At 39.5% G+C, this 20,489-nt stretch overlaps 1 protein-coding gene across 1 annotated transcript in view; it reads right to left on the reverse strand.

The window, feature by feature from the left end:
* EIF2AK4 (eukaryotic translation initiation factor 2 alpha kinase 4) overlaps positions 1-20,489 on the reverse strand; it is a 40,663-nt gene that overhangs the window by 16,256 nt on the left and 3,918 nt on the right. The window contains exons 4-22 of the mRNA XM_010158997.1: positions 18,466-18,639; positions 17,664-17,744; positions 17,013-17,161; positions 14,329-14,444; positions 13,134-13,291; positions 12,173-12,708; positions 11,695-11,804; positions 10,977-11,134; positions 10,223-10,635; positions 8,840-8,909; positions 7,636-7,716; positions 6,292-6,414; positions 5,753-5,857; positions 5,471-5,528; positions 4,676-4,755; positions 3,913-4,014; positions 3,246-3,296; positions 2,052-2,288; positions 978-1,053 (exon numbers count right to left, since the gene is read on the reverse strand). Coding sequence (XP_010157299.1) covers positions 978-1,053; positions 2,052-2,288; positions 3,246-3,296; positions 3,913-4,014; positions 4,676-4,755; positions 5,471-5,528; positions 5,753-5,857; positions 6,292-6,414; positions 7,636-7,716; positions 8,840-8,909; positions 10,223-10,635; positions 10,977-11,134; positions 11,695-11,804; positions 12,173-12,708; positions 13,134-13,291; positions 14,329-14,444; positions 17,013-17,161; positions 17,664-17,744; positions 18,466-18,639 — 2,878 coding nt within the window. The remainder of the gene's footprint in view (positions 1-977; positions 1,054-2,051; positions 2,289-3,245; positions 3,297-3,912; positions 4,015-4,675; positions 4,756-5,470; positions 5,529-5,752; positions 5,858-6,291; positions 6,415-7,635; positions 7,717-8,839; positions 8,910-10,222; positions 10,636-10,976; positions 11,135-11,694; positions 11,805-12,172; positions 12,709-13,133; positions 13,292-14,328; positions 14,445-17,012; positions 17,162-17,663; positions 17,745-18,465; positions 18,640-20,489) is intronic.

The raw sequence follows: 20,489 nt of genomic DNA on the forward strand, positions 1-20,489 counted from the left end.
CCCTTGTAAAAAGTCGCCCCCCAGCTTTCTTGTAGCCCCTTCAGGTACTGGAAGGTGCTATAAAGTCTCCCCGTAGCCTTCTCCTCGCCAGGCTAAACAAGCCCAACTCTCTCAGCCTGTCCCCATAGCAGAGGTGCTCCAGCCCTCGGAGCATCTTTGTGGCCTCCTCTGGACTCACTCCAACTGGTTGATGTCCTTCTTATGTTGAGGGCCCAACAAATTTTGTCAAACCCTGATCATGCTTAATCAGACTGTAATGTAGTAGGAAATACCTCTATATGAAAATTCTCCATTTTTATATAAAATAATATCATGATCACCTATAAACCAATATGATTTATAACATTTCAAATGTGACAGTGTGTGCATAAATTTTCTTCCTCCTGTAAAAACTAATTTTAAGCAAATACTATGGCTGATGACTGGATGGAGTCATGGAAAGAAAAACCACCAAAGACTATTAAACATCATGACACCAGCTCTGGCTCACGACATTTCTGAACAGCAAATCATGGCTAAGAGCAGCATCACTGAAATTACCACTATATACTTGCTCTGTTTCCACACTTTCTTAGGCCATTCCCATTCTGGCTATGTTCAGAGAGAGGCTACTGTGCTACATGGAAGCTTGGACTTTGGCTATGGAGATATCCTTATATTCAGATCTAGATTTTACACAGCACCCCCTACCTCTAAAAGCTTATACAGACCTATCTGAACAACCAATACATCTGAAGATATAATTAAGATTTTCAAGGTTCTTTCTATAGAAAATTTACATTATTCAGATGTGAAGTTGACAGCTTTTACTGGGACGCTGAAATAACAGAGAAATTAAAAAGTGAAACTTCAAAAGGATATGCAACTACTGCACATACTTTCTAACTCATATGATCGCAGTAAAACCACTCCATTCCATTCTCTTAAATCTATTCAATCAGTAAAAGGAAATGAACAACTTTTGTAAACACACCCACCGTGTCTTTTAAATATCCGGCTGACAATCTCACATACATGCTGCTGTATCTTGGCTGCCCAAACAGAAAAACTACCCTGAAACCATCACAAATAAAAAGTAGATATATAATTCATATGCCATGAACACTCAATGTAATACAAGCAATCATCCCATGTAATACAGCCAATAAGCATTCTGCTATCTCACCCCACTATAAATAACTTCCAATGCTCACATAACAATAACTAACTACAGCTACACAAAATATTACTGTATTGTGTTACCTTGCATTATTTTAGATGCAGAAAGATTTAAGATTTGAGAAACAGGGAAGGATTACTTTGATTGCCAGCAGAATACACTGCCTCTGACTGCTCTATTCTCTTTCTAATTGCGGCAATCAGACACAAGTACCATTAGTTTGACAGAAATTCAGAGCAAAGCAAATAATCCTCTGGACAGAAGCTTAAAGCTTTCACTGCTACCATCAAACACTCCTCTTTTCTTCATTGAAGAATGAATGTAAGGTTCAAATGGGAAGTGGTTGTTCAAACCCAGATAGTAAAGGTTTGTAACTTTAAATAGGAACTGTGAAGGTTCATCTTACAAAGACAACGCAATTCACAGAATCATAGAACGGTTTGGGTGGGAAGGGCCCTTAAAGCCCATCTAGTTCCAACCCCCCTGCCATGGGCAGGGACCCCTTCCACTAGACCAGGTTGCTCAAAGCCTCCTCCAGCCTGGCCTTGAAGACATCCAGGGATGGGGCATCCACAGCTTCTCTGGGCAACCTGTTCCAGTGCCTCACCACCCTCTCCGTGAAGAACTTCTTCCTGATAGCTAATCTAAACCTCCCCACTTTCAATTTAAACCCGTTACCCCTTGTCCTGTCACTACAGACCCTTGTAAAAAGTCCCCCCCAGCTTCCTTGTAGCCCCTTCAGGTACTGGAAGGTGCTTTAAGGTCTACCCAGAGCCTTCTCTTCTCCAGGCTGAACAAGCCCGGAGAACAAACATGTTTTGAGTTTACCCATATAAATGTTTTTTTGAAATGCAACACAGGAAAAAAAACCTCCAACAACCCCTAAACAAACCTTCAGCAAATCACTGTCATAGGTATAGTCTATAGCTGGAGATATACGCTGTGAAAAGATCTGACTCATCATAGTCCGGTAGGCCTTTCCATCCACATTTGCCAAGGTATGGTGGAGTACTTCATGGAGTTCAGATTCTTCCATTTGTGGTGGTGGAAGATGTTCACTTTTTAACACCTCCACAGCTGTTGGTCGTGCTGCAGGATCATGGTTCAGGAGCCATGTAATAACTAATCTCTACAAATTAAATCAAAATCGTTTAGTTTAGAAAAATTTTATATATTGAAAAAAATTATAAGACTACAGGGGACAAAAACAGAAAGCAAGATCTGAATCTTTGGTAGATATTCTTCGCTTATGAAATTCTAAATATCTTATATTGTGTTATTATCTGAATAAAATTTACTAAACCAAAAACTATTACAAATGTGTCTCTTGGGATCACAAAATATGTAGTATCCTTTGCTGTCTATGTCTAGCTCTGGTATCTCTTCATTAACAGAGTTAAGAGAAAACTGAGTCATAGGCATAGAAATCACGATTTAAGAGTTACAGATATTAAAGAAGGGGGAATCTTCCTGCCATATTTCAGTACACTGTACAAGAGGAACACACTTTTTTGGTACCAGTAACATGCAGATTGCTGTTACACAGGTGTAACAGCCAAAACCTAATGCTAATGGTCAACAAGAGGCTACTAGCACAAGGACAAAATTAGCTGGGGCATCCACTGCTCCTATAATTTCATTTTTCTGCCATGGAGGCATTCAGCACAGCTCTTGGCAGCTCTTTTCAAACTCACAGCATCCAATTTAGCTTGAACACCTCTTTCTGTTCTGTGACAGAGAACTCTCTCAGAAGTTTAAGTTAAGGATAGAGAACAATATAGCTGCCGTCTCCTCAGGTCCAAAAAAAAAAAAAAAAGAAAAAAAACACATCAAAATTGTCCCTCAGAGCCTGAAAGGTAGCATGGTGAACTCTAGACTTCTTTATGACTGTTCTCAGGCAATTTTGTGGGCAAATATATTTATTTGTCAATTTCTTTTCTTCTGAGATTTTTCCCCCCATTACGTTATTCTAATGTCACGTAATAAAAATTTGGCAGAGATTACAAAGTTAAAATTATGTGGGAAAAATAATAATTAATGTTTCTTAACAGGAAATATCTAACAGTTAAAATGTCTACAAAATTACCTGCTTCGCATGCTTGACTTCATCGAAGTCTTTAGGAAATACAATAGCAGGCTATAAAACAAAACAACAACAAAACAAAACAAACACACAAAAGTAAAACCACAAAATCAATTATAAAAGAGGCAGTCCAGCTTGCTCAGGCTACGCTTAAGTTCTACATATTTAAACAGAGAAACTAACCATTTTTATTGCTCATGGGGGAAAAAACAAACAAAGCAACCAAACAATCATGGCAAATTTAGTCTGAAGAGCTAAAAGGAAAAAAGAATGTCACAGATACACATTTATGATGGTCTATAAAATGAAGATACAATCTGTAATCATGGGCATTTGCCAACTGGCTCTGACCCACTGGGTCTAAACACAGGTGTAACTAAAGCCACGATGTCTTGAGCTGAAGTTTACATCTCTAATGTTTTGCACTATAAAAGTTAATTTAGCAAGTAGAACACTGACTGATGGTAATGCCATCAGGAAATCCACAGTGGATTAAGGGAATGTCAGTACCAGCTCCAATTTTATTCTTCACTTTCCATTATATATTTAATAAACGTTTTGTTTTTAAAACCACCCCCTGTGGAAACATTTTTTCGATGTCGTGCATCCTTTTACATCCCACAAACTACCTGATGCATAGAATTAGTGCATTTTCTATCTGTGCACTTACCAGTCTTAGCTGACCAAGAACAAAGATCCTTTCTGACGCAGTACTCATTGGATGGTAAGACATTTCAAAGAATATTATACCCAGACTGAACAGGTCCACTTTCTAATGAAGAAAAAAATAGAAACTTGAATGTGAATCCTCTGCAGATCATGAGAGCAGAGAAGTCGTCATGTTTTGGTTAAAGTTTGCAGTATATTACAGCCAGAGAGAAAGGTGGGGGATTTCATGGTTCTGGTTTTAATTTTTTATTTTTTGTTAGTGACACAATCTATTAAGATTTGGTAATCTTCAATGACTTCTGCCATCACAGCACTGCCCTGAAGTAAAGGACTCCCACTTTGAAAACACTCTTGCTTTGAAATTCAGCTTGTCTCTGCATACAAGCAGGATTCTCTTTGATGGAACAAACTCACCCTGCCTCCCAAAAGCACAGTCTAGGAATCCAGAAGAGCAGTGTATCCTTTCGATAACGGTGTTTCACCTTAACTAAAGGCTGTAGGATTTCTATCCTACTCATTTATAAAGGCCTTCCAACTTGAAGTTGTTTGCACCTAGTCATGGTCACAGTACAGGCAGAAAAACTGACCTGCCCACATCCTCCTACCCTTGGTCTCCTCTCAGAGGAGCATTTCTCATTCCCTTGCTTATCACAGCAGTCCCACCACACCTTGTTCCACCCTGAATTCACATTTGTGGAGCAGGAATTACCTAAACTGTAACTCAGATTCCATGATACCTTTTAATTAAGTCTACTTAATCATACCTGATTGTATGTAGACTTAGTGCTTCCTTGGACCTCTGGGCTGACATATAGCGCGGTGCCAACCATCCCTGTCAAATTACCTACATGGCAAAAGACAAGAGTACTAGTTTCAAGAAAATGGGAGAGAAATGCAGCAAAGCCAAGAAAAACCTCACTCTTCTTCCGTCCTCCTTTCTTCTAGGCTGGAATGAAGCCCTTCTTGAGAGAGACCCAGTCAAGAACAGTTTGCAAAACGGACAGTTTTGTATCAGAAAAAGATACAAGAAAGAGACATCTGTATCCCAGACATCAAGTATCTGTGTCTATCCACAGTATCTAAACATATCTGATGCTTTAGAGAACTGCAGTAGTTCAGCACACAATACAACTGAATTTCACTTCCATTACACTCATCTTAAGATGCACAACGTACTAAAGTTTTCTCAAAACAAAAAATTCAGCCAGTCATGGAAAGAGTCAAAAAAAAAATCCAAACCCAACCAAACAAAAACCCTTGAAATTGTCCCGTACAGGCAGAAGAGAAGTACAGGTGGAACAGATACACAGGATCTCTATAGACCTCAATATGGAGAAAGGCACTGATCTATGGCAGAAGGCTAGCAGTGGCAGCAAATCCATTTTTACTAACAGTCACAACCGGCAGATCGCATGTAACATATATACCCAAAAGTTGGTGGGTGGCTTTCCCCCGCCTCGTAATTATTTTCAAAGAACGGAAGTTCTAACAGTATACAAGACTGCAGAATATAAGTTTGTGCTTAAAATAAATTAGAACAAGCTACTATGTAAACTAACCTGATTGGTCAGACAGAGCAGAACTATCAGAGTTACTTTCTTCTCGCCTAGAGATGACCTGAAATTAGGAAAAACAGACGTATCGTAAATGGCACTTGCAATGCTCCTGCTGGCCCTTCTTGCCACTTTGATTGGCAGCATGTGTAGAACCTTAGAAATAAGAGTTTATGGCATTCACAATTGGAAGTCCAATGAGCGCTATGTTTTTACGTTTTATTTTCATCTTTTGTATTGTTACAACACCAAATTAAAGTTTTTTCATTCACTTTCAGCTGTACTTACTGCATTTGCTGGGTGATCTGTAGCTAAGCCAAAATCACCAATTTTGACATGATCATCTGAATCTAAAAAAATGTTCACAGGTTTCAAGTCTCTGTGGATCATTCCCTGTTACAGAAGAACAGAAAAAACCCACACACAATATTAAACAATCAACACAATTCAAATCAAAACTTTTTATAATAGAATGGAAAATCATATTACATACTTCCATTACAGTGTGAAATCTGTTCCATTAAGTTACTGATGATTAATTTTTGAGACTACAGTCTATAGGCCAGAAGCCAGAAACAATTTTCAGTGCTACCACATAACTAACAAAATGTTTTTAAAGGTGGTCAAGTTTTTGTGACAAAGGTTTATTATAAATTTAAAGTTTATGATAAAATATTCTAAACCCCTGGAACAGATTAATAATGGAAAGGGCAAAGAACAAACCTCATTAATAAATGTCCCAAAATGAACAGAATATGAAGAAACCCATGCACAAGGAGGGTTAACACAGGTATTATGAACGGGTCATAGCTGTCATGTTTACTAACCTTTTCATGGATGTAAGCTAACCCGTCTAAAATTTCTCGGAAGAGTCTCCAAAGCCGACTGGTGTCTTCATATAATCCTTCGTCAATAGTATCCCTTAATGTGCTCTTTTCACAATACTCCATCTTCAGTTGTGCACACGTAGGGGACACAGAGAAGAAAGAGCAGTTTTGTCAATTTAAAAAAAAAAAAAAAAGAGACCATCAGAAACTTGTATCTGTGTGCATATTAATGCCTGCTTCTCTAACAGTTCAGGAGCAAACAGTATCACCAAAACATTCACCTGTTTGGAATTTTCCTGAGAGCTGTTGTTTTGCTAGAAAACATGCATTCACTTAAGGGTCCTATCCCGGTTTCTGGGACAATGGTATGAGCTAGTAGAGTAGTATATTCTCTAACAGATTTTAAAAACCAAGGTGAAACCAGCCAAGCCACAGTGTATGTTTAAACCAACTTTGAAGAATCTCTGGCTTTATTTTACTTGCCAACTTAACTGCTTATATGATGAATATGCATATCACATGCAAGCAATCTTATTAAAATCTAATTCCCTCTGACTGTATCTTCCTGACAGACAAGCTCTAGCATTAAGCACCTTATAAAAAGCAGCATGTTACCACAGAACATTTAGCTATGACAGTCAAATTCTCCCAGAACCAGCCTAGCTCCTAACACAAAGTCAGTAGTAAAGCCTCAAGTTGCAATCCTGCAGAGATTTTGTTTTGTGCTTACTGTTAGGGCCATACAACGGCTTTGCAGACTTCTGTTTTCTGTTAAAAGAAAGCACGTACACAATATAGTCCCTTTAAAGAGAACGGGGAATTTTCCACACCTGTGAAATACAACTTCACATCCAGAAGCTCACACAGTACCCTTCAACTCCACACTGGGAATTAATACCATAAACTCAGAACTCCAGCTACAGTGCTAGGAGGTCAGGAAGGATTTTCTAAACAAGTAACAAGCAGAAGGCAAAACAATGCTTTGGAAACCACGGACTCAAGAAGGTTGGTTGGTCGGGTTGTTCCTAAGTTTAGGTCAGGAGCTGACAACCTTTACTTGTACGCAAGCAACAACAGTAATCCCATTACACACTATGGCACTACAAAACTGCTCTCCCCAGGCACAACTGTAGAGCCTCAGAAGACATAAGCGGCCATGTGAGCTCCTCAGTGCCTTCCACCAGCCAAACCTTTCAGAAAACCAGTCTAAGTTCAATGTTGTTTTTGCAGTAAAAACATTTGCATTTTTAAAATTACTTTTCTCACAAAACCCAGCAATTAATTAATCTCTGCAGGTTGGAATAAACAGTATCTCGTTATCTGAAAATGCAAGCACGTTTGTACCTGAATGTACAGGTAATGCATTGTCTGAATGACTGGTGTCCTGTCCTCTCCTCCACAGCTATTCTTTTCATTGCCTTCATCCTTTATCACAATAAAAGTAAGTGTTAGCTACAGGAAGCTGCCCAGAGTATTTTTTATCCGTACTACTATTTTTTAATGGCTGAAACACATTGATGAGAACTCACCCTCTATGGCTAGGTTTGAATAACAGGAAAATAATACACTGACATTTTTTTGTAACGCCACGGCTTCTAAATAAACTAGAAAAACAGGCGTGACCCAACTCTCATTTTCAAAGTGAGAGCAAGTAACATTTTGTCATCATTAGACACTGGACGGAAAATATTCCAGAATGTCTGGATGACACCTGCATCTCAAAAGTGTCACATTAAAAAAAAAAATTTGAAACTAAAACACACAAAGCTTACTTAACAGAACTAATAATGAAACCCTGCTCTCAACCAACAATTTTGATATAGTGTATATAAAGATTTAGTGACCAAAACAAAGAAGCACTGACATACTGTTAAATTATATACTGAAAGGTTTTTCACGCCAAGTACATTACAACAGAAAGAGGAAGGAGATGAAGCTCTAATAAGAGCATTTTACACATCATCAGGATTGACAATGACAGATTCTAGATGCTGTAGAAACCTGTGCATTAGCTTTCCAGTGATACAGTGCACTGAGTGTTCACAGCCAGTGCTGTGATACAAAAATCTTAAAAATCAATTAAAACCTTATACATTATTCTGACTTCCTGTCTCTTGTTGACTGCAAGCCACATGTATTGTCGCTATCTCCAAAAAGTGGCTACTCTGAGCAAATATATTGGTTTATATTGTCTAAAAGCAGAACAGAAATTCAACTTCCAGATGATGTGAGGCAAGCCATACAGTTAACTGATAAATATGTACATTCTGAAGTGTTAAACCTGCAACAACCAGGCTCCTGACTACGAAGTGCAACTCACATTTAGCTTAATGAACACTGCAGGAAACAGAATCCAGATGAGCTACATCAGACTGATTTCTATTCAACGCAGCTCATGACAGTACACATCTACTCTGATGGAACAAAACCTTATTTGATTCTGTACTTACAGCAGAAGTGAAACAAAACTTCCCAACTGACCTGTTTGCTTCTGAAAAGACTATCTTAGGATATTTTAGTTTTTCCTAGCTTTATTCTTTATACTTACTTGGGGATGACCTTTACTGTTTTCATCCTCGTTTTTGAAAATTATTTCGCTTTCAAAATCTGTGGTTGGCCTGTTTAAAAAACAGAAAGAAGAAGAGCCAAAAATTTTTGTTTCCATAAATAAATATTACCAAGAAATATTTACTAAGAAATTTGGAAACTATTGGGGGGGGGGAGAGGGGGAAATCTAAGCTTCTGTTGAAGACCTTCCATATGCCTTAAACAAAAAAGCAAAACAACCCCCCGAAAAAGTATCCTGCTTGCAAAGCGACACTTGCCTTTGACAGCCCAGGCACTTAAAGGGAAGGTATACATTTGCATCAATAAATTTTAATTTCTATATTCAATAAGCAAAACTGGGATAAGGTTATTAACTTGCTTAAACAAAAAAAAAACCCATCATGAGTGAAAGAACCTCTCCATACAGAGACAGGTATGGAATATGTTAATAAAAATCAAAACAAAAGAGAAAGGCCAAATAAGGTATTTTTCACAATTTCCCATCTTTCTCTGTTACTGTTTTGTTTAAAAATGTCATGTTGGACTGTCTGTTCCAACCCTGAGAGTGGAGTAAACAGTCATGCATTCTGACACAAATGGTAAGTAACTTCTAACCTAAGTAACCTGTACTCGGCACTGGTGAGGCCGCACCTCGAGTACTGTGTTCAGTTTTGGGCCCCTCACTACAAGAAAGACATTGAGGTCCTGGAGCGTGTCCAGAGAAGGGCCACAAAACTGGTGAAGGGTCTGGAGAATATGTCTTATGAGGAGCAACTGAGGGAACTGGGCTTGTTTAGCCTTGAGAAGAGGAGGCTGAGAGGAGACCTGATCACTGCCTACAACTACCTGAAAGGAGGTTGTGCAGAAGTGAGTGTTGGTCTCTTCGCCCTAATGACAGATGATCGGACGAGGGGGAATGGTCTCAAGCTGCTCCAGGGGAGGTTTAGATTGGATGTAAGGAAGAAGTTCTTCACCGAAAGGGTTATCCCGCACTGGAACTGGCTGCCCAGGGAGGTGGTGGAGTCACCATCCCTGGATGTGTTTAAGAGACGGGTGGATGAGGTGCTGAGAGATATGGTTTAGTGGCGGACAGATACGGTTGGACTGGATGATCTCTAAGGTCTTTTCCAACCCAGTGATTCTATGATTCTATGATTCTAGAGGCCTAAACAAGAATTTCTTTATACACTGACAGCTTTTAGTTACAGATTTCCCTCTCCCTGGCTATCGGACTGTTGGCAAATCCACTGTTTTTGAACGAGGGGACAGAATGAAAAAACAGTGAATTAACCTCTGACGAGAGGCGAGAACGATAAAAGACACCAGCTCAGAAAAACAAACCCTACTCATGTTCCTGACAGTGCCAATACTGAAGCCTACTTACAGAAATACATGCGAGAACACCCCATCACCATCATCGTCATCATCACTGGACTCCTGGTCATCTCCACTGAATTTATTGCTGGAGGATCTTTCACATGAAGTACTCCACTCCACTGAACTTGTCAAAACAGGAGGAGGAGCATTAGCTTCCACATTATTTGTCTCCCCAGTGGTAAGGGTGAAGAGACCGGCTTTGGTGGGTGTTCTTTTCTCTTCGGTTGTTTCAGACGATGACACAGTGGGAACAGGACTTTCATGTTTTTCTATCCAAGCATTGTAATATCTCACTATATTCTCATGGTTCAAGCGGGAAAGTAACGTTACTTCCCCCTTAATCCTACGAAATTGCTTGCTAGCAGGGTTTACACGGATACGTTTCACAGCATAATAGCAACCATCAAGATTATTTCTCACCTGCAAAATCCAAGTAAATCTGAAGTGAAATGCTTATAAAGTATCTTACCGACTAGAGCCAAAACTAGAATAATTTCATGGAAGAGAAAGTTTTCCTTCTGCCAGGGAAATGACTACAAACACAAGCTTCCCCATACTGACAGGCTTCTCCACAGACTCTCAGCAATCTCTCACAAAACATACCAGAATATTCAATTCCAAGTAAAAACCACAATACAGGCACAGCACACAAGAAGATAATCAATAAAACCACACAAACAGTGAACATACTGTTTTGCTTCAAAGAAAAACAAATGCAATCCCAAAAAATATCCCAGAGAGGGAAAATTTTTATACCACACCTTGATGACTGCTCCAAAAGCCCCTTTGCCAAGTAATTTTAGCTCTTCAAACTCATTATAGTAGCGCGAAAATTGTCTCTGTGTTTCTGTGAAGAATGAAGCGCCAGATATCTGACTGCTGGGTACAACTGTCTCAATGCAATCTGCACCTGTCGAATCTGTAATGAGGAGATCCAAGTTACCACCACCGACAGTATGGGGGTACGAGGGTAAGGCACAAGGAACTGTGAAATAAGGCTCAGGAAGAAGATAAAGCCTAAATAACTTCAAACGCAACTAAAACCTGAAATACAGAAGTGCTCTGCTGTGTAGAGTTCAGCTCTGGTGCAAGCATAAACCTTAATAAAGTTTTTAATTACCAGTATTAATTATGTTGGACAACGGAACTAATTTTAACAAGAACATAATGAGGGGAGAAGTCTCATTGGAGCAGCATCTTCCAAGGACAAAGGTAAGTCTGACATTTACACCATGCAGGAGGTGGATGAATTGACAGGCTTTAATTAAAGCACCAGCATCTTCTACTGAAGAGTCAACAGCAGTCAGTCCACCCAGGCTAGTCATGGATGTAAAAGCTAGTACAGTATTTAGCTGTTCTGTTAGCTAATGTAAAACACTCCCGTAGTCTTGCAAAGCCCCAGCACAGCTCAGTTGTTCTGTTACTGCAGGCATGTCATCCACTTATTCAGCAGAACAGGGAAAGAACCAAGTTTCTTACCATCTAGATCTTCTTCAGCTGCAGGTATTTTCATTCGTGGAATGTTTATAAAACTATGTTGTAACAACTGCTGAGGAGTCCATCTCTCCTTATCATCCAAGCAAACACATCTGTTAGCAAGCCAAGAGAACCGTTCAAAATCTATTCCATATCAGACTTAAATGCCCAAAGATGTCTCCTCATATTTAAGAAATTACCACCTTTATAATTCAGATGGGAATTGGAAGCAAAGACAGACTAAATGACTTATCCACAGTGATACAAAATTGGTGGCAGGGCAGGGAAGAAGAGAGCACCAGACCTGTTCTCCCAAATCCCAGATTAGCAGCCTGAGCAATCACCTCTTCTCTAAAAACTATGACTAGAGACACAGGGGCATTCAGCTGTTCTTTCAAAAAACTGTTCAGGTCTTTTTAAAAAAAAAAAAAAAAAAGAAAAAAAGAAAAGACAAAAAGATACAGGATTGCAACAAACATACTTTTCCAGAAAGTCTTGGAGGTCAGCAGGTAAACTGGTAGGAACAGCGACTGGATATTCCTTGGTTATTTGGCCCTGGCTGAGTGAAAGCAGAAGCAAGCCCAGACTCCATACATCTCCTTTTTTTCCAGGTTTGCTGGGCAGACCATCCTCACTAAAACGAACTTTGGTTTGCTCACAAACATCCGCTTTGCAGATATCAGCTAAGCGCTTGGAAATGCTGTAGTCCGTCACCTTGATGTTCCCTTCAGCATCAACCAGGATACTGGAAGGACAAAGAACTTTGTGCACTACTGAGTTACTGTGCAAGTAGTCAAGAGCCGACAAGATCTGGGTCACATAATGGCGTAACTGCTCAACTGGAACTGGAGTCTCTTTGTGTAAGTATGTAGAAAGGCTGCAACCACTTATATGTTCCACTAAAATGTCCACCACAATCGAATCGTCCCGTTCTTTAAGGTTCATACATTTGTAATGTACTATGTTTGGGTGGCTTAGCTTCGTCAGTGAGCTGAACTCTGTTTCTGCACCCTGAAGCTGCCAGGGAAACACAACATAACATGCATTGTGTCATAGCTCATGAACACACCACTACTAAAATACATAACATACACAAAATACATATATGACACTGACATCCTTTTCTGGTAAGAAAGTATTGTATACAAGGGCAAGAACAACTTTGGTTTCTGCCAGGTAAGCGTGATTCTCCTTCTTCAGAATTTTCGTATTTTATTATTTGATTTATGCATACCTGCAAGTATACTTTCTTGAATTTGTATTATTGTAAATGAACTCCTGAATACCCCAATACTCCCATCATCCTCTGCAGTGCAGACCCTCTAAACACCAGCACTTTCAAGCTCATCACCACCCTCTCAAGCTTAGTATCAATTAGCTGCCTCAAGAAAAGCACCGAACCCCACCTAACCTTTAAGCCAAATGCAAAATATGGGCATTACCTGCTTTTTACACTTCTCAATCTTCTCTATTTCATGTGTCGTAAGGAACCTGCCCATCTTTTTTTGCCAGTGCAGAACCCACTCGTAGATCAAAACAAAGTCTCCACTGCGAATTTCCAAGGCATTGTAGATTGATTTACCAAGCTGTTCATCCTTGCCTGTACATGAAGAAAGAGAAGAGGAACAGGGCTTCTTTTGTTTCTAATGACTTGACAAGAGCTCCTGCAAACACCACATAAAAGACCAGTAAGCCTGCTTTCTACAATTTCAGAAACACAAACCTACTTACAACCAGCAAGATGCATACCTACACGGCAGGGATGAAAATACTGGATCTGATGAGACTGAACACGATGTAGCAGCAGATAAATGCCAAAAATGGCACATGGCCAAAAAACTGCTGCACCTTTTAAAGAATGTCAGGTTTTAATAAATAAATGCTCTTATGTTACAGTGTGTAGAGTATGGCATTTGCTGAGCAGGAACAGTTCATTCTCAAAATGCAAATAGATAAAATTCTCTTTGCTCCACAGGACTTTCAGGCTGTTCATCCTGCCATTGAAGAAGTGCTACGCTGAAAACAAACAATGAAAACATCTGTGGTCCATTCACATGGGTACTTGATGGAGGCCTTTCAGCTCTGAGAGTCTCCTATTCTCACCTGTATTTCGCTTTCCACTAGAACTGCTGCTTCTATGCCATTGCTATCAGCAGCAGTGGAAGGAGAGTAAGTATCTGCGCTTAGCACTGGCTTCACTTTAGCGAAAGCTAAATGATTAGCTTGGTAGCCATGTGTATCTGACAAGCTAGCTGTTTGCATTTAAAATCAGACGTTTTCAGTATTATTTTAGTTATCTAAAGAAAACAGAATGTTGAGAAGATGGGTTTTTTTGGTTTGGCTATTCAGTTATGTAACTGTATTTGGAAAAAGCAAATTTTTACTTAATAGTCCTAAGTGTAATATACTTACCACAAAGTAACTTTTCCTATTACTCTCTCCCACTCTTGACTCTGACATTTCATGCTCCACAGCAATATTCTCTCTACTCTTGCTGCCTGCACCTGTCCACATTGTTTAAGTTCTCCCTCTCAACCCCACAAACCAACCAAGAGCACACACCCCTCCCCCCTGAAAAAGAAAAAAAAAACCATCCCAAACTCCAGTATTTCAAGCTGCAATTGTACTTTTGCTTACCTAGACATTTTCCTTTATGGACAATAAGCTGTCCAGCACCACTTGTGCTGAAGTTCAAAACTTCGTAATTTCCAGAGGACTCTTCATGGTTACCAACAGAAAGCTGGCGTTCTCGTCTGCAATGTACAATAGAACATTTTTCTCCGACTCAGAAAGATGGTATTGTTGCAGATCCTGGTCCCTAAAGATATCCACTCTACAAGTTAGCTTTCAAAGGCTTTTGCATCCAATGGTAATATCCATTAATTTCAAAGACACGGAGTGAAGGCAAAGATATACATTAGAAACCCAGCATTTCAGCAGCAACATCACGATGTACTGGGTCTCTATATTCAAAGCCAAGATTTGAATCCAAACCTTAAAACTTCTGCATCTTAGGATGAGACTTCCAGTTCGGGGGTGTGGCAGGAGGGAATTAAAAAAAAAAAAAAAAGAGTAAACATACTACAGCGCTGAAAAATATGTAACTTTGACTTGATTTGCATTCTTTTTCAAAACATTACGAAAAGCAAATACATACAATTTTGGAAATTCATTCCAGCTTTAGCTTAAATATTTTTCCTAACTTTAAACGGGTTTCCCATTTGCCTCCTTTACTACTCTAAACTCATCCTTCAAGAAAGGGAAAGCTCTGTAAAAATCTTCAAAGCAACTATGCTTTGGTGTTCCTTCTCACATTCATGAGCTGCACTCGAGATCAGAAGGAACTCAAGACCACTAAGCCAAATCAACCTCCATTACCTTCCTGGTACAAACTGTTTCAAAATGAATAGAAATATCACCACTACAGGAGATGTATCCTCCAAATAAATGCAAACATGTATAGCGATCACATAAATATCTGAAGGGTAATGCAGAAGGTCTTTCAAAGTACAGAATTTACTAAAGAAAAAAACACCACACACCAAAAAAAAGATAAAATGCACTACATGGAAAGGAGATGGAGCGAGTCCAGAGGAGGCCACAAGGATGCTCAGAGGGCTGGAGCACATCTCCTATGGAGACAGGCTGAGGGAGTTGTGCTTGTTCAAAAAAAAAAGGCTCCGGGGACCTTATTGCAGCCTTCCAGTACCTGAAGGGGCTACAAGGAAGCTGGGGGGGGAGCTTTTTACAAGGGCCTGTAGTGACAGGACAAGGGGTAATGGGTTTAAATTGAAAGTGGGGAGGTTTAGATTGGATATCAGGAAGAAGTTCTTCATGGAGAGGGTGGTGAGGCACTGGAATAGGTTGCCCAGAGAAGCTGTGGATGCCCCATCCCTGTGAGTGTTCAAGGCCAAGCTGGAGGAGGCTTTGAGCAACCTGGTCTAGTGCAAGGTGTCCCTGCCCATGGCAGCGGGGTTGGAACTGGATGATCTTTAAGGTCTCTTCCAACCCAAACTATTCTGTGATTCTACGAGATGCCACAACAAACTTCTCACCAGTGTCTGTATAAAGAAAAATATACAAAGAAAGTATCCGACTTTCTGAATTCAAATATATTTTGTAAGTTAAAAATCTTTTAGACTTCAATAACCTTCTAAAAGTCTGTGTCCCAACAGCCAAAATTTCAGGCTTCATAAACAGGTAAAAACACAGCACCACTCTTCTTGGGAAAGGAGACCTCAGAAAACTATAAACACTCATAGCTTTTGCTCAACTCTACAGACACAGAATCATGAGAAATTTCAATGCTTCAAAATCCTTTTTGATTACTTCCACCATTGTTTTTTAAAAAAAGGAATTATTACTTAACCAGTTTTAGTATACTAAAATTAGGAAGAGAGATTTCTGGACTAGCAAACACCATATAGAAACAACTTTTAAATATGACTTGTGACAGGTAAAGGGAAAAGATGGCAGCAAGAGTCAAAGAAGGAGAGATCAAAGAGGAATTTCTGCTTCAGGTATCTAGTGTTGCTGAAAAATAATGGGAAAACAATTCTGAAGTCTACAGACAAGATAAAAAAAAACCCAGAACAAAAAAGAACAAACCCATAACCAAAAAAACCCACAAATACACTATTTCCATTAAAACAACAGTCATGGACACAATCAGAATCAAAGCTAGGAAAATTAATACCAGCACATCTCCACTGTCTTTGACAGTTGCATCAGTTTTAAGAAGAGGAGAGAAAACAACCCCAAACCCCCAGCCTACTGAGATCACCACCAATTCTAACCCAGATGAGTGAGTTACCAGCAAGAGAACCCTCCAGTTACTCTAACCCTCCCTGCAGTAAGTTGCTCTGCAAATGCAATCAGCATTATCTGATACTCCAATAGGTAACTTTATACCAGTGTATCTTTACAGCAAAGAGGTTTTGAGATGAACATAAGCATTAATTTATTGTGCTATTTGCAAACATTTATCAGTGGATGTAAAAAACTTTTCCCTGTAACTGCAAACATATTGTATACATTTAAGAAACCAAGTAAGCCCTGAATATGCCTTCCAATGATTGGCAAATACTTTCTGAATTAAACTAAGGGCCAAGAAGCTCTCTTAATTGCCAAGTTCAAGTTACCCATAGCATGTGAATTCATTAAATCATGCCCATTGAAGTCCAGGGAGGAGGAACCGAAATGAACAGCCAAGCAACATGGCACATTACTCTCCTGCCTTCAAATTTCACTTTGAAATCTAATGTTTGGGGGGGGTGGGGGGGTGGTGGTGCGGAAATCCATATGCCAACTGACATACTTACTTTGAACGTCCAGCTGAATTTGGGCGGTGTTTATTATTCACTCCATGTTCCAAACAGTTCCCATTTAAAGTGGAAGTAACTCTATATTCTGCAGTCTCTCTCCTGTGAGAGTTTTCTTGACTTGTCAGAGCAGCTATTTCCAAACGTTCCTATAAATCAGGAAAAAAAACCAAGTACGTACAGAAACTGCTCCTATCCTCAACATATGCAAGTACTTGCCTGTTATTCTATGAAGTCACCCATATCACAGAAGAAATAGGTTTTCATAATAAGTGTACATGAGGCTGAAGAAGAAGTGCTGAGATTCAGAAAGTACATTTCAGCACCGTCCACAGGAAAGAATGTAAATGAAAGTGGAAACATTGACATACTAGCTTTTTCCTAGGTCTGCTTGAAAATATCCATGTCAGTACATTTAAGATGCTTTAAATCAACAATCAACTTAAAAATATTAAACTAATTGATTTTATTCTAGAAATAAACTCCATATAACCAAGAACCTACTTTAACCTAGCTGCATTAGAAGCAGTGGATGAGAAAAGATGTTCAGGGCAAATCAGTCATGTAAAGCTCAGATTTTTGTAAGCATATGCTACAGTACTGGGAAAACGGTATTACAGTGGTTTCTGCATGCCTGCTTACAAAGAATACCTGTTTGGCAATCTCTTTCTTTTTTCTTTCTTCTCTTTTCTCTTCTTCCCTTCTCTGAATCTCTTTAAGGATTTCACGTTGCTGAAATGAATTTCAGTGTTGTCAGAGATGCAATAGTACATGCAATGCAACTGCTAATCTTAACCTGGTTAAAAGAACCAAACAGCTATGATGCTGACTTTTGACAAAAGTGTTAGAGAGGACTTGTGGATCTCACATGAATAAAAACTAACAGAAGTCAAATTAGCTCCCCTTAGGAAATTAACAGCACCAGTTGTATGATACAGGAGAACGGTGTTGTAGACAACAGAATACTAATTCTAATGGCAGACCCAACAATGAGGTAGTTGTATGAAGTTTCATACACAGAAAAGATAAAGGAATAAGCTAAAACATTATTTTCAAGAACAGCTATCCGTATTTCCACAGCGTGGAGACTCCACACTGCTAGTTTCTGAGAGACTTAGATGAATCCCTTCATTTCTAACGAGGCGGGTCCAAGGTCTCTCTAGATGAAGTATATTGTGCTCTAGAGAAGTCTGTCATAGTGAACATTCTAGACTCAGGAAGCAACATTTAGGTTTGTTTTCAGGCATAAATATTTCTCAGGGTTAAAAATATCATTAAAACATTACAATTGCAGCAGCAGATAGTTCATACAGTTCATATATTGATCAACTCATACCACAGTCCTGACAAGTTAGTAACTCCCTAAAATCCACTGCTGTGCAGGATTTACAAAATCATGATTGTTTACGTTATTTTAAGAATACAGGGTTATTCACACTTTAATTTCTCTTACCTCCTGCTCCTCTCTTCTCTTAAGTTCTTGTGCCCTACGTAATTCCTCCTGAGCCAGTCTTTCTTGTTCTTTTTGATGATTTTTTAGCATTTCTTCATGAAAAGACTTGGAAGGTCGTTTATTATACTCGCTAAGAAATGACTGTACATGGTCTGCAAGTTCAAAGATCATCACCTAGAAGAAAATAAATACGAATGATATGCAGAGTTCAAAGAATAAGTAATCACATAGTAAAATGATACCCAACTCAAAAAAGCTATACAACAGCAGCGTGACTGCCGATTTTGTTACTTATCAGGAAGAATTTCCCATATATCAGGTTTTTTGTCAGAATTATTTATTAATAAATTTTAACACGAAAAAATCCTTGACCACAGTAGCAGAGATAGTGAAAATTACTGAAAGGCACCCAACTTCTATCATCATCCTTTTCTTAAAGAAAAAATACCCAGCAAAACCCACACAACAACAAAAAAAACCCACATACATCACTTTTTCTCACCTTCTTTTATGCACATTTTTCTCTTCAAAGATATGTGTTTATGACATATGAGCTGCAACAGAATAAATCCTTTACAACTGTCTATTAGTGTATCTACTGCTATGAAAGTTATTTATTTCACTGCAAACACGAAATCTAACCCTTAGTCTGCAAACTAAGCCCCCCTGTTCAAACTGTAAAGCCACTTAAGGCATTGCACATTCATATAAGTACAACTATTAAATAAGAACTGCACTGAAAACTCAGCTGAATTCTGCTGCATAGTTTGCAAGGCTGGCATCAATTTTCAGTTACTGCTTACTCAAACTAGGTTACAGTCCTGTCAGGGCTTAAGCTTTCATCCGTCTAGAGCAACCCCTTATTAATTCAAGCAATCCACAGGACTAGTGCACCATTGTATCTCCAGAATTGAAGAAGAATACAGCAGAAAGATGCATGCCACCAGTCAGCAAAAGGAGAGACACGGATTTGCATGGAGAGATGGGAGAGAGGGCATACCAAATTGTATCATCTGCCTGTAGATGGCTGACATTCAGAAGATTCTCAAACACCGAATTCCCTGTTTGAAAAGGATGAAGCCAAGAGGCAATTCGGAATAGAAAGAATGGCACAACATGCATACATATGATATGCAAATTAAAATATCTTTCTCTGATTACTATTCAGCATGCAATGCAATACTGCATGCACACACATTTATTAAAAAAAAAATCTCAATAATTAAAAAAACCCACAATCTCCTATTTGGTTTCATAGGTAACAGAGGCATCTTCTAATTTTCCATACTGTGGAATACACGTTCTTTATTAATAAAGAATACCTGACAAGGCAGAGAGAACAGTTATCCCCATAGGATATCCAGTTATCCCCATCCTTTCTTCATAGGAGAGGTGCTCCAGCCCCCTGATCATCTTCGTGGCCTCTTCTGGACTTGCTCCAACAGGTCCATGTCCTCCTTATGTCAGGGGCTCCAGAAGGGTATTCCAGGTGGGGTTTCATGGGTGGAGTAGAGGGGTAGAATCACCATCCTCGACCTGCAAGCCATGCTTCTTTTGATGCAGCCCAGAATATGGTTGGCTTTCTGGGCTGCAAGCCCAAATTGCTGGCTTATGTTGAGCTTCTTGTCAACCAACATCCACAAGTCCTTCTCCTCAGGGCTGCTCTCAATCCTTCTCTGCCCAGACTGTACTTGTGCCTGGGATTGCCACAACCCAGGTGGAGGACCTCACACTTGGCCTTACTGAACTCCATGTGGCTGGCACAGGCCCACCTCTCCAGCCTATCAGGGTCCCTCTGGATGGCATCCCCTCTCTCCAGCATGTCGACCGCATCACACAGCTTGGTGTTGTCAGCAAACTTGCTGAGGGTGCACTCAATGTCATCATCCATGTCACTAATGAAGGTGTTAAACAGTACAGGTCCCAACACCGACCCCTGAGGAATGTCACTCGTTACTGGTCTCCACTCAAATATTAAGCCACTGACCAACCTTCTCTGAGTGCAACAAGCCAGACCGTTCTCT

The sequence above is a fragment of the Eurypyga helias genome, unplaced genomic scaffold (genome assembly GCF_000690775.1).
Source record: "Eurypyga helias isolate BGI_N326 unplaced genomic scaffold, ASM69077v1 scaffold21669, whole genome shotgun sequence".
NCBI lineage: Eukaryota > Metazoa > Chordata > Aves > Eurypygiformes > Eurypygidae > Eurypyga > Eurypyga helias.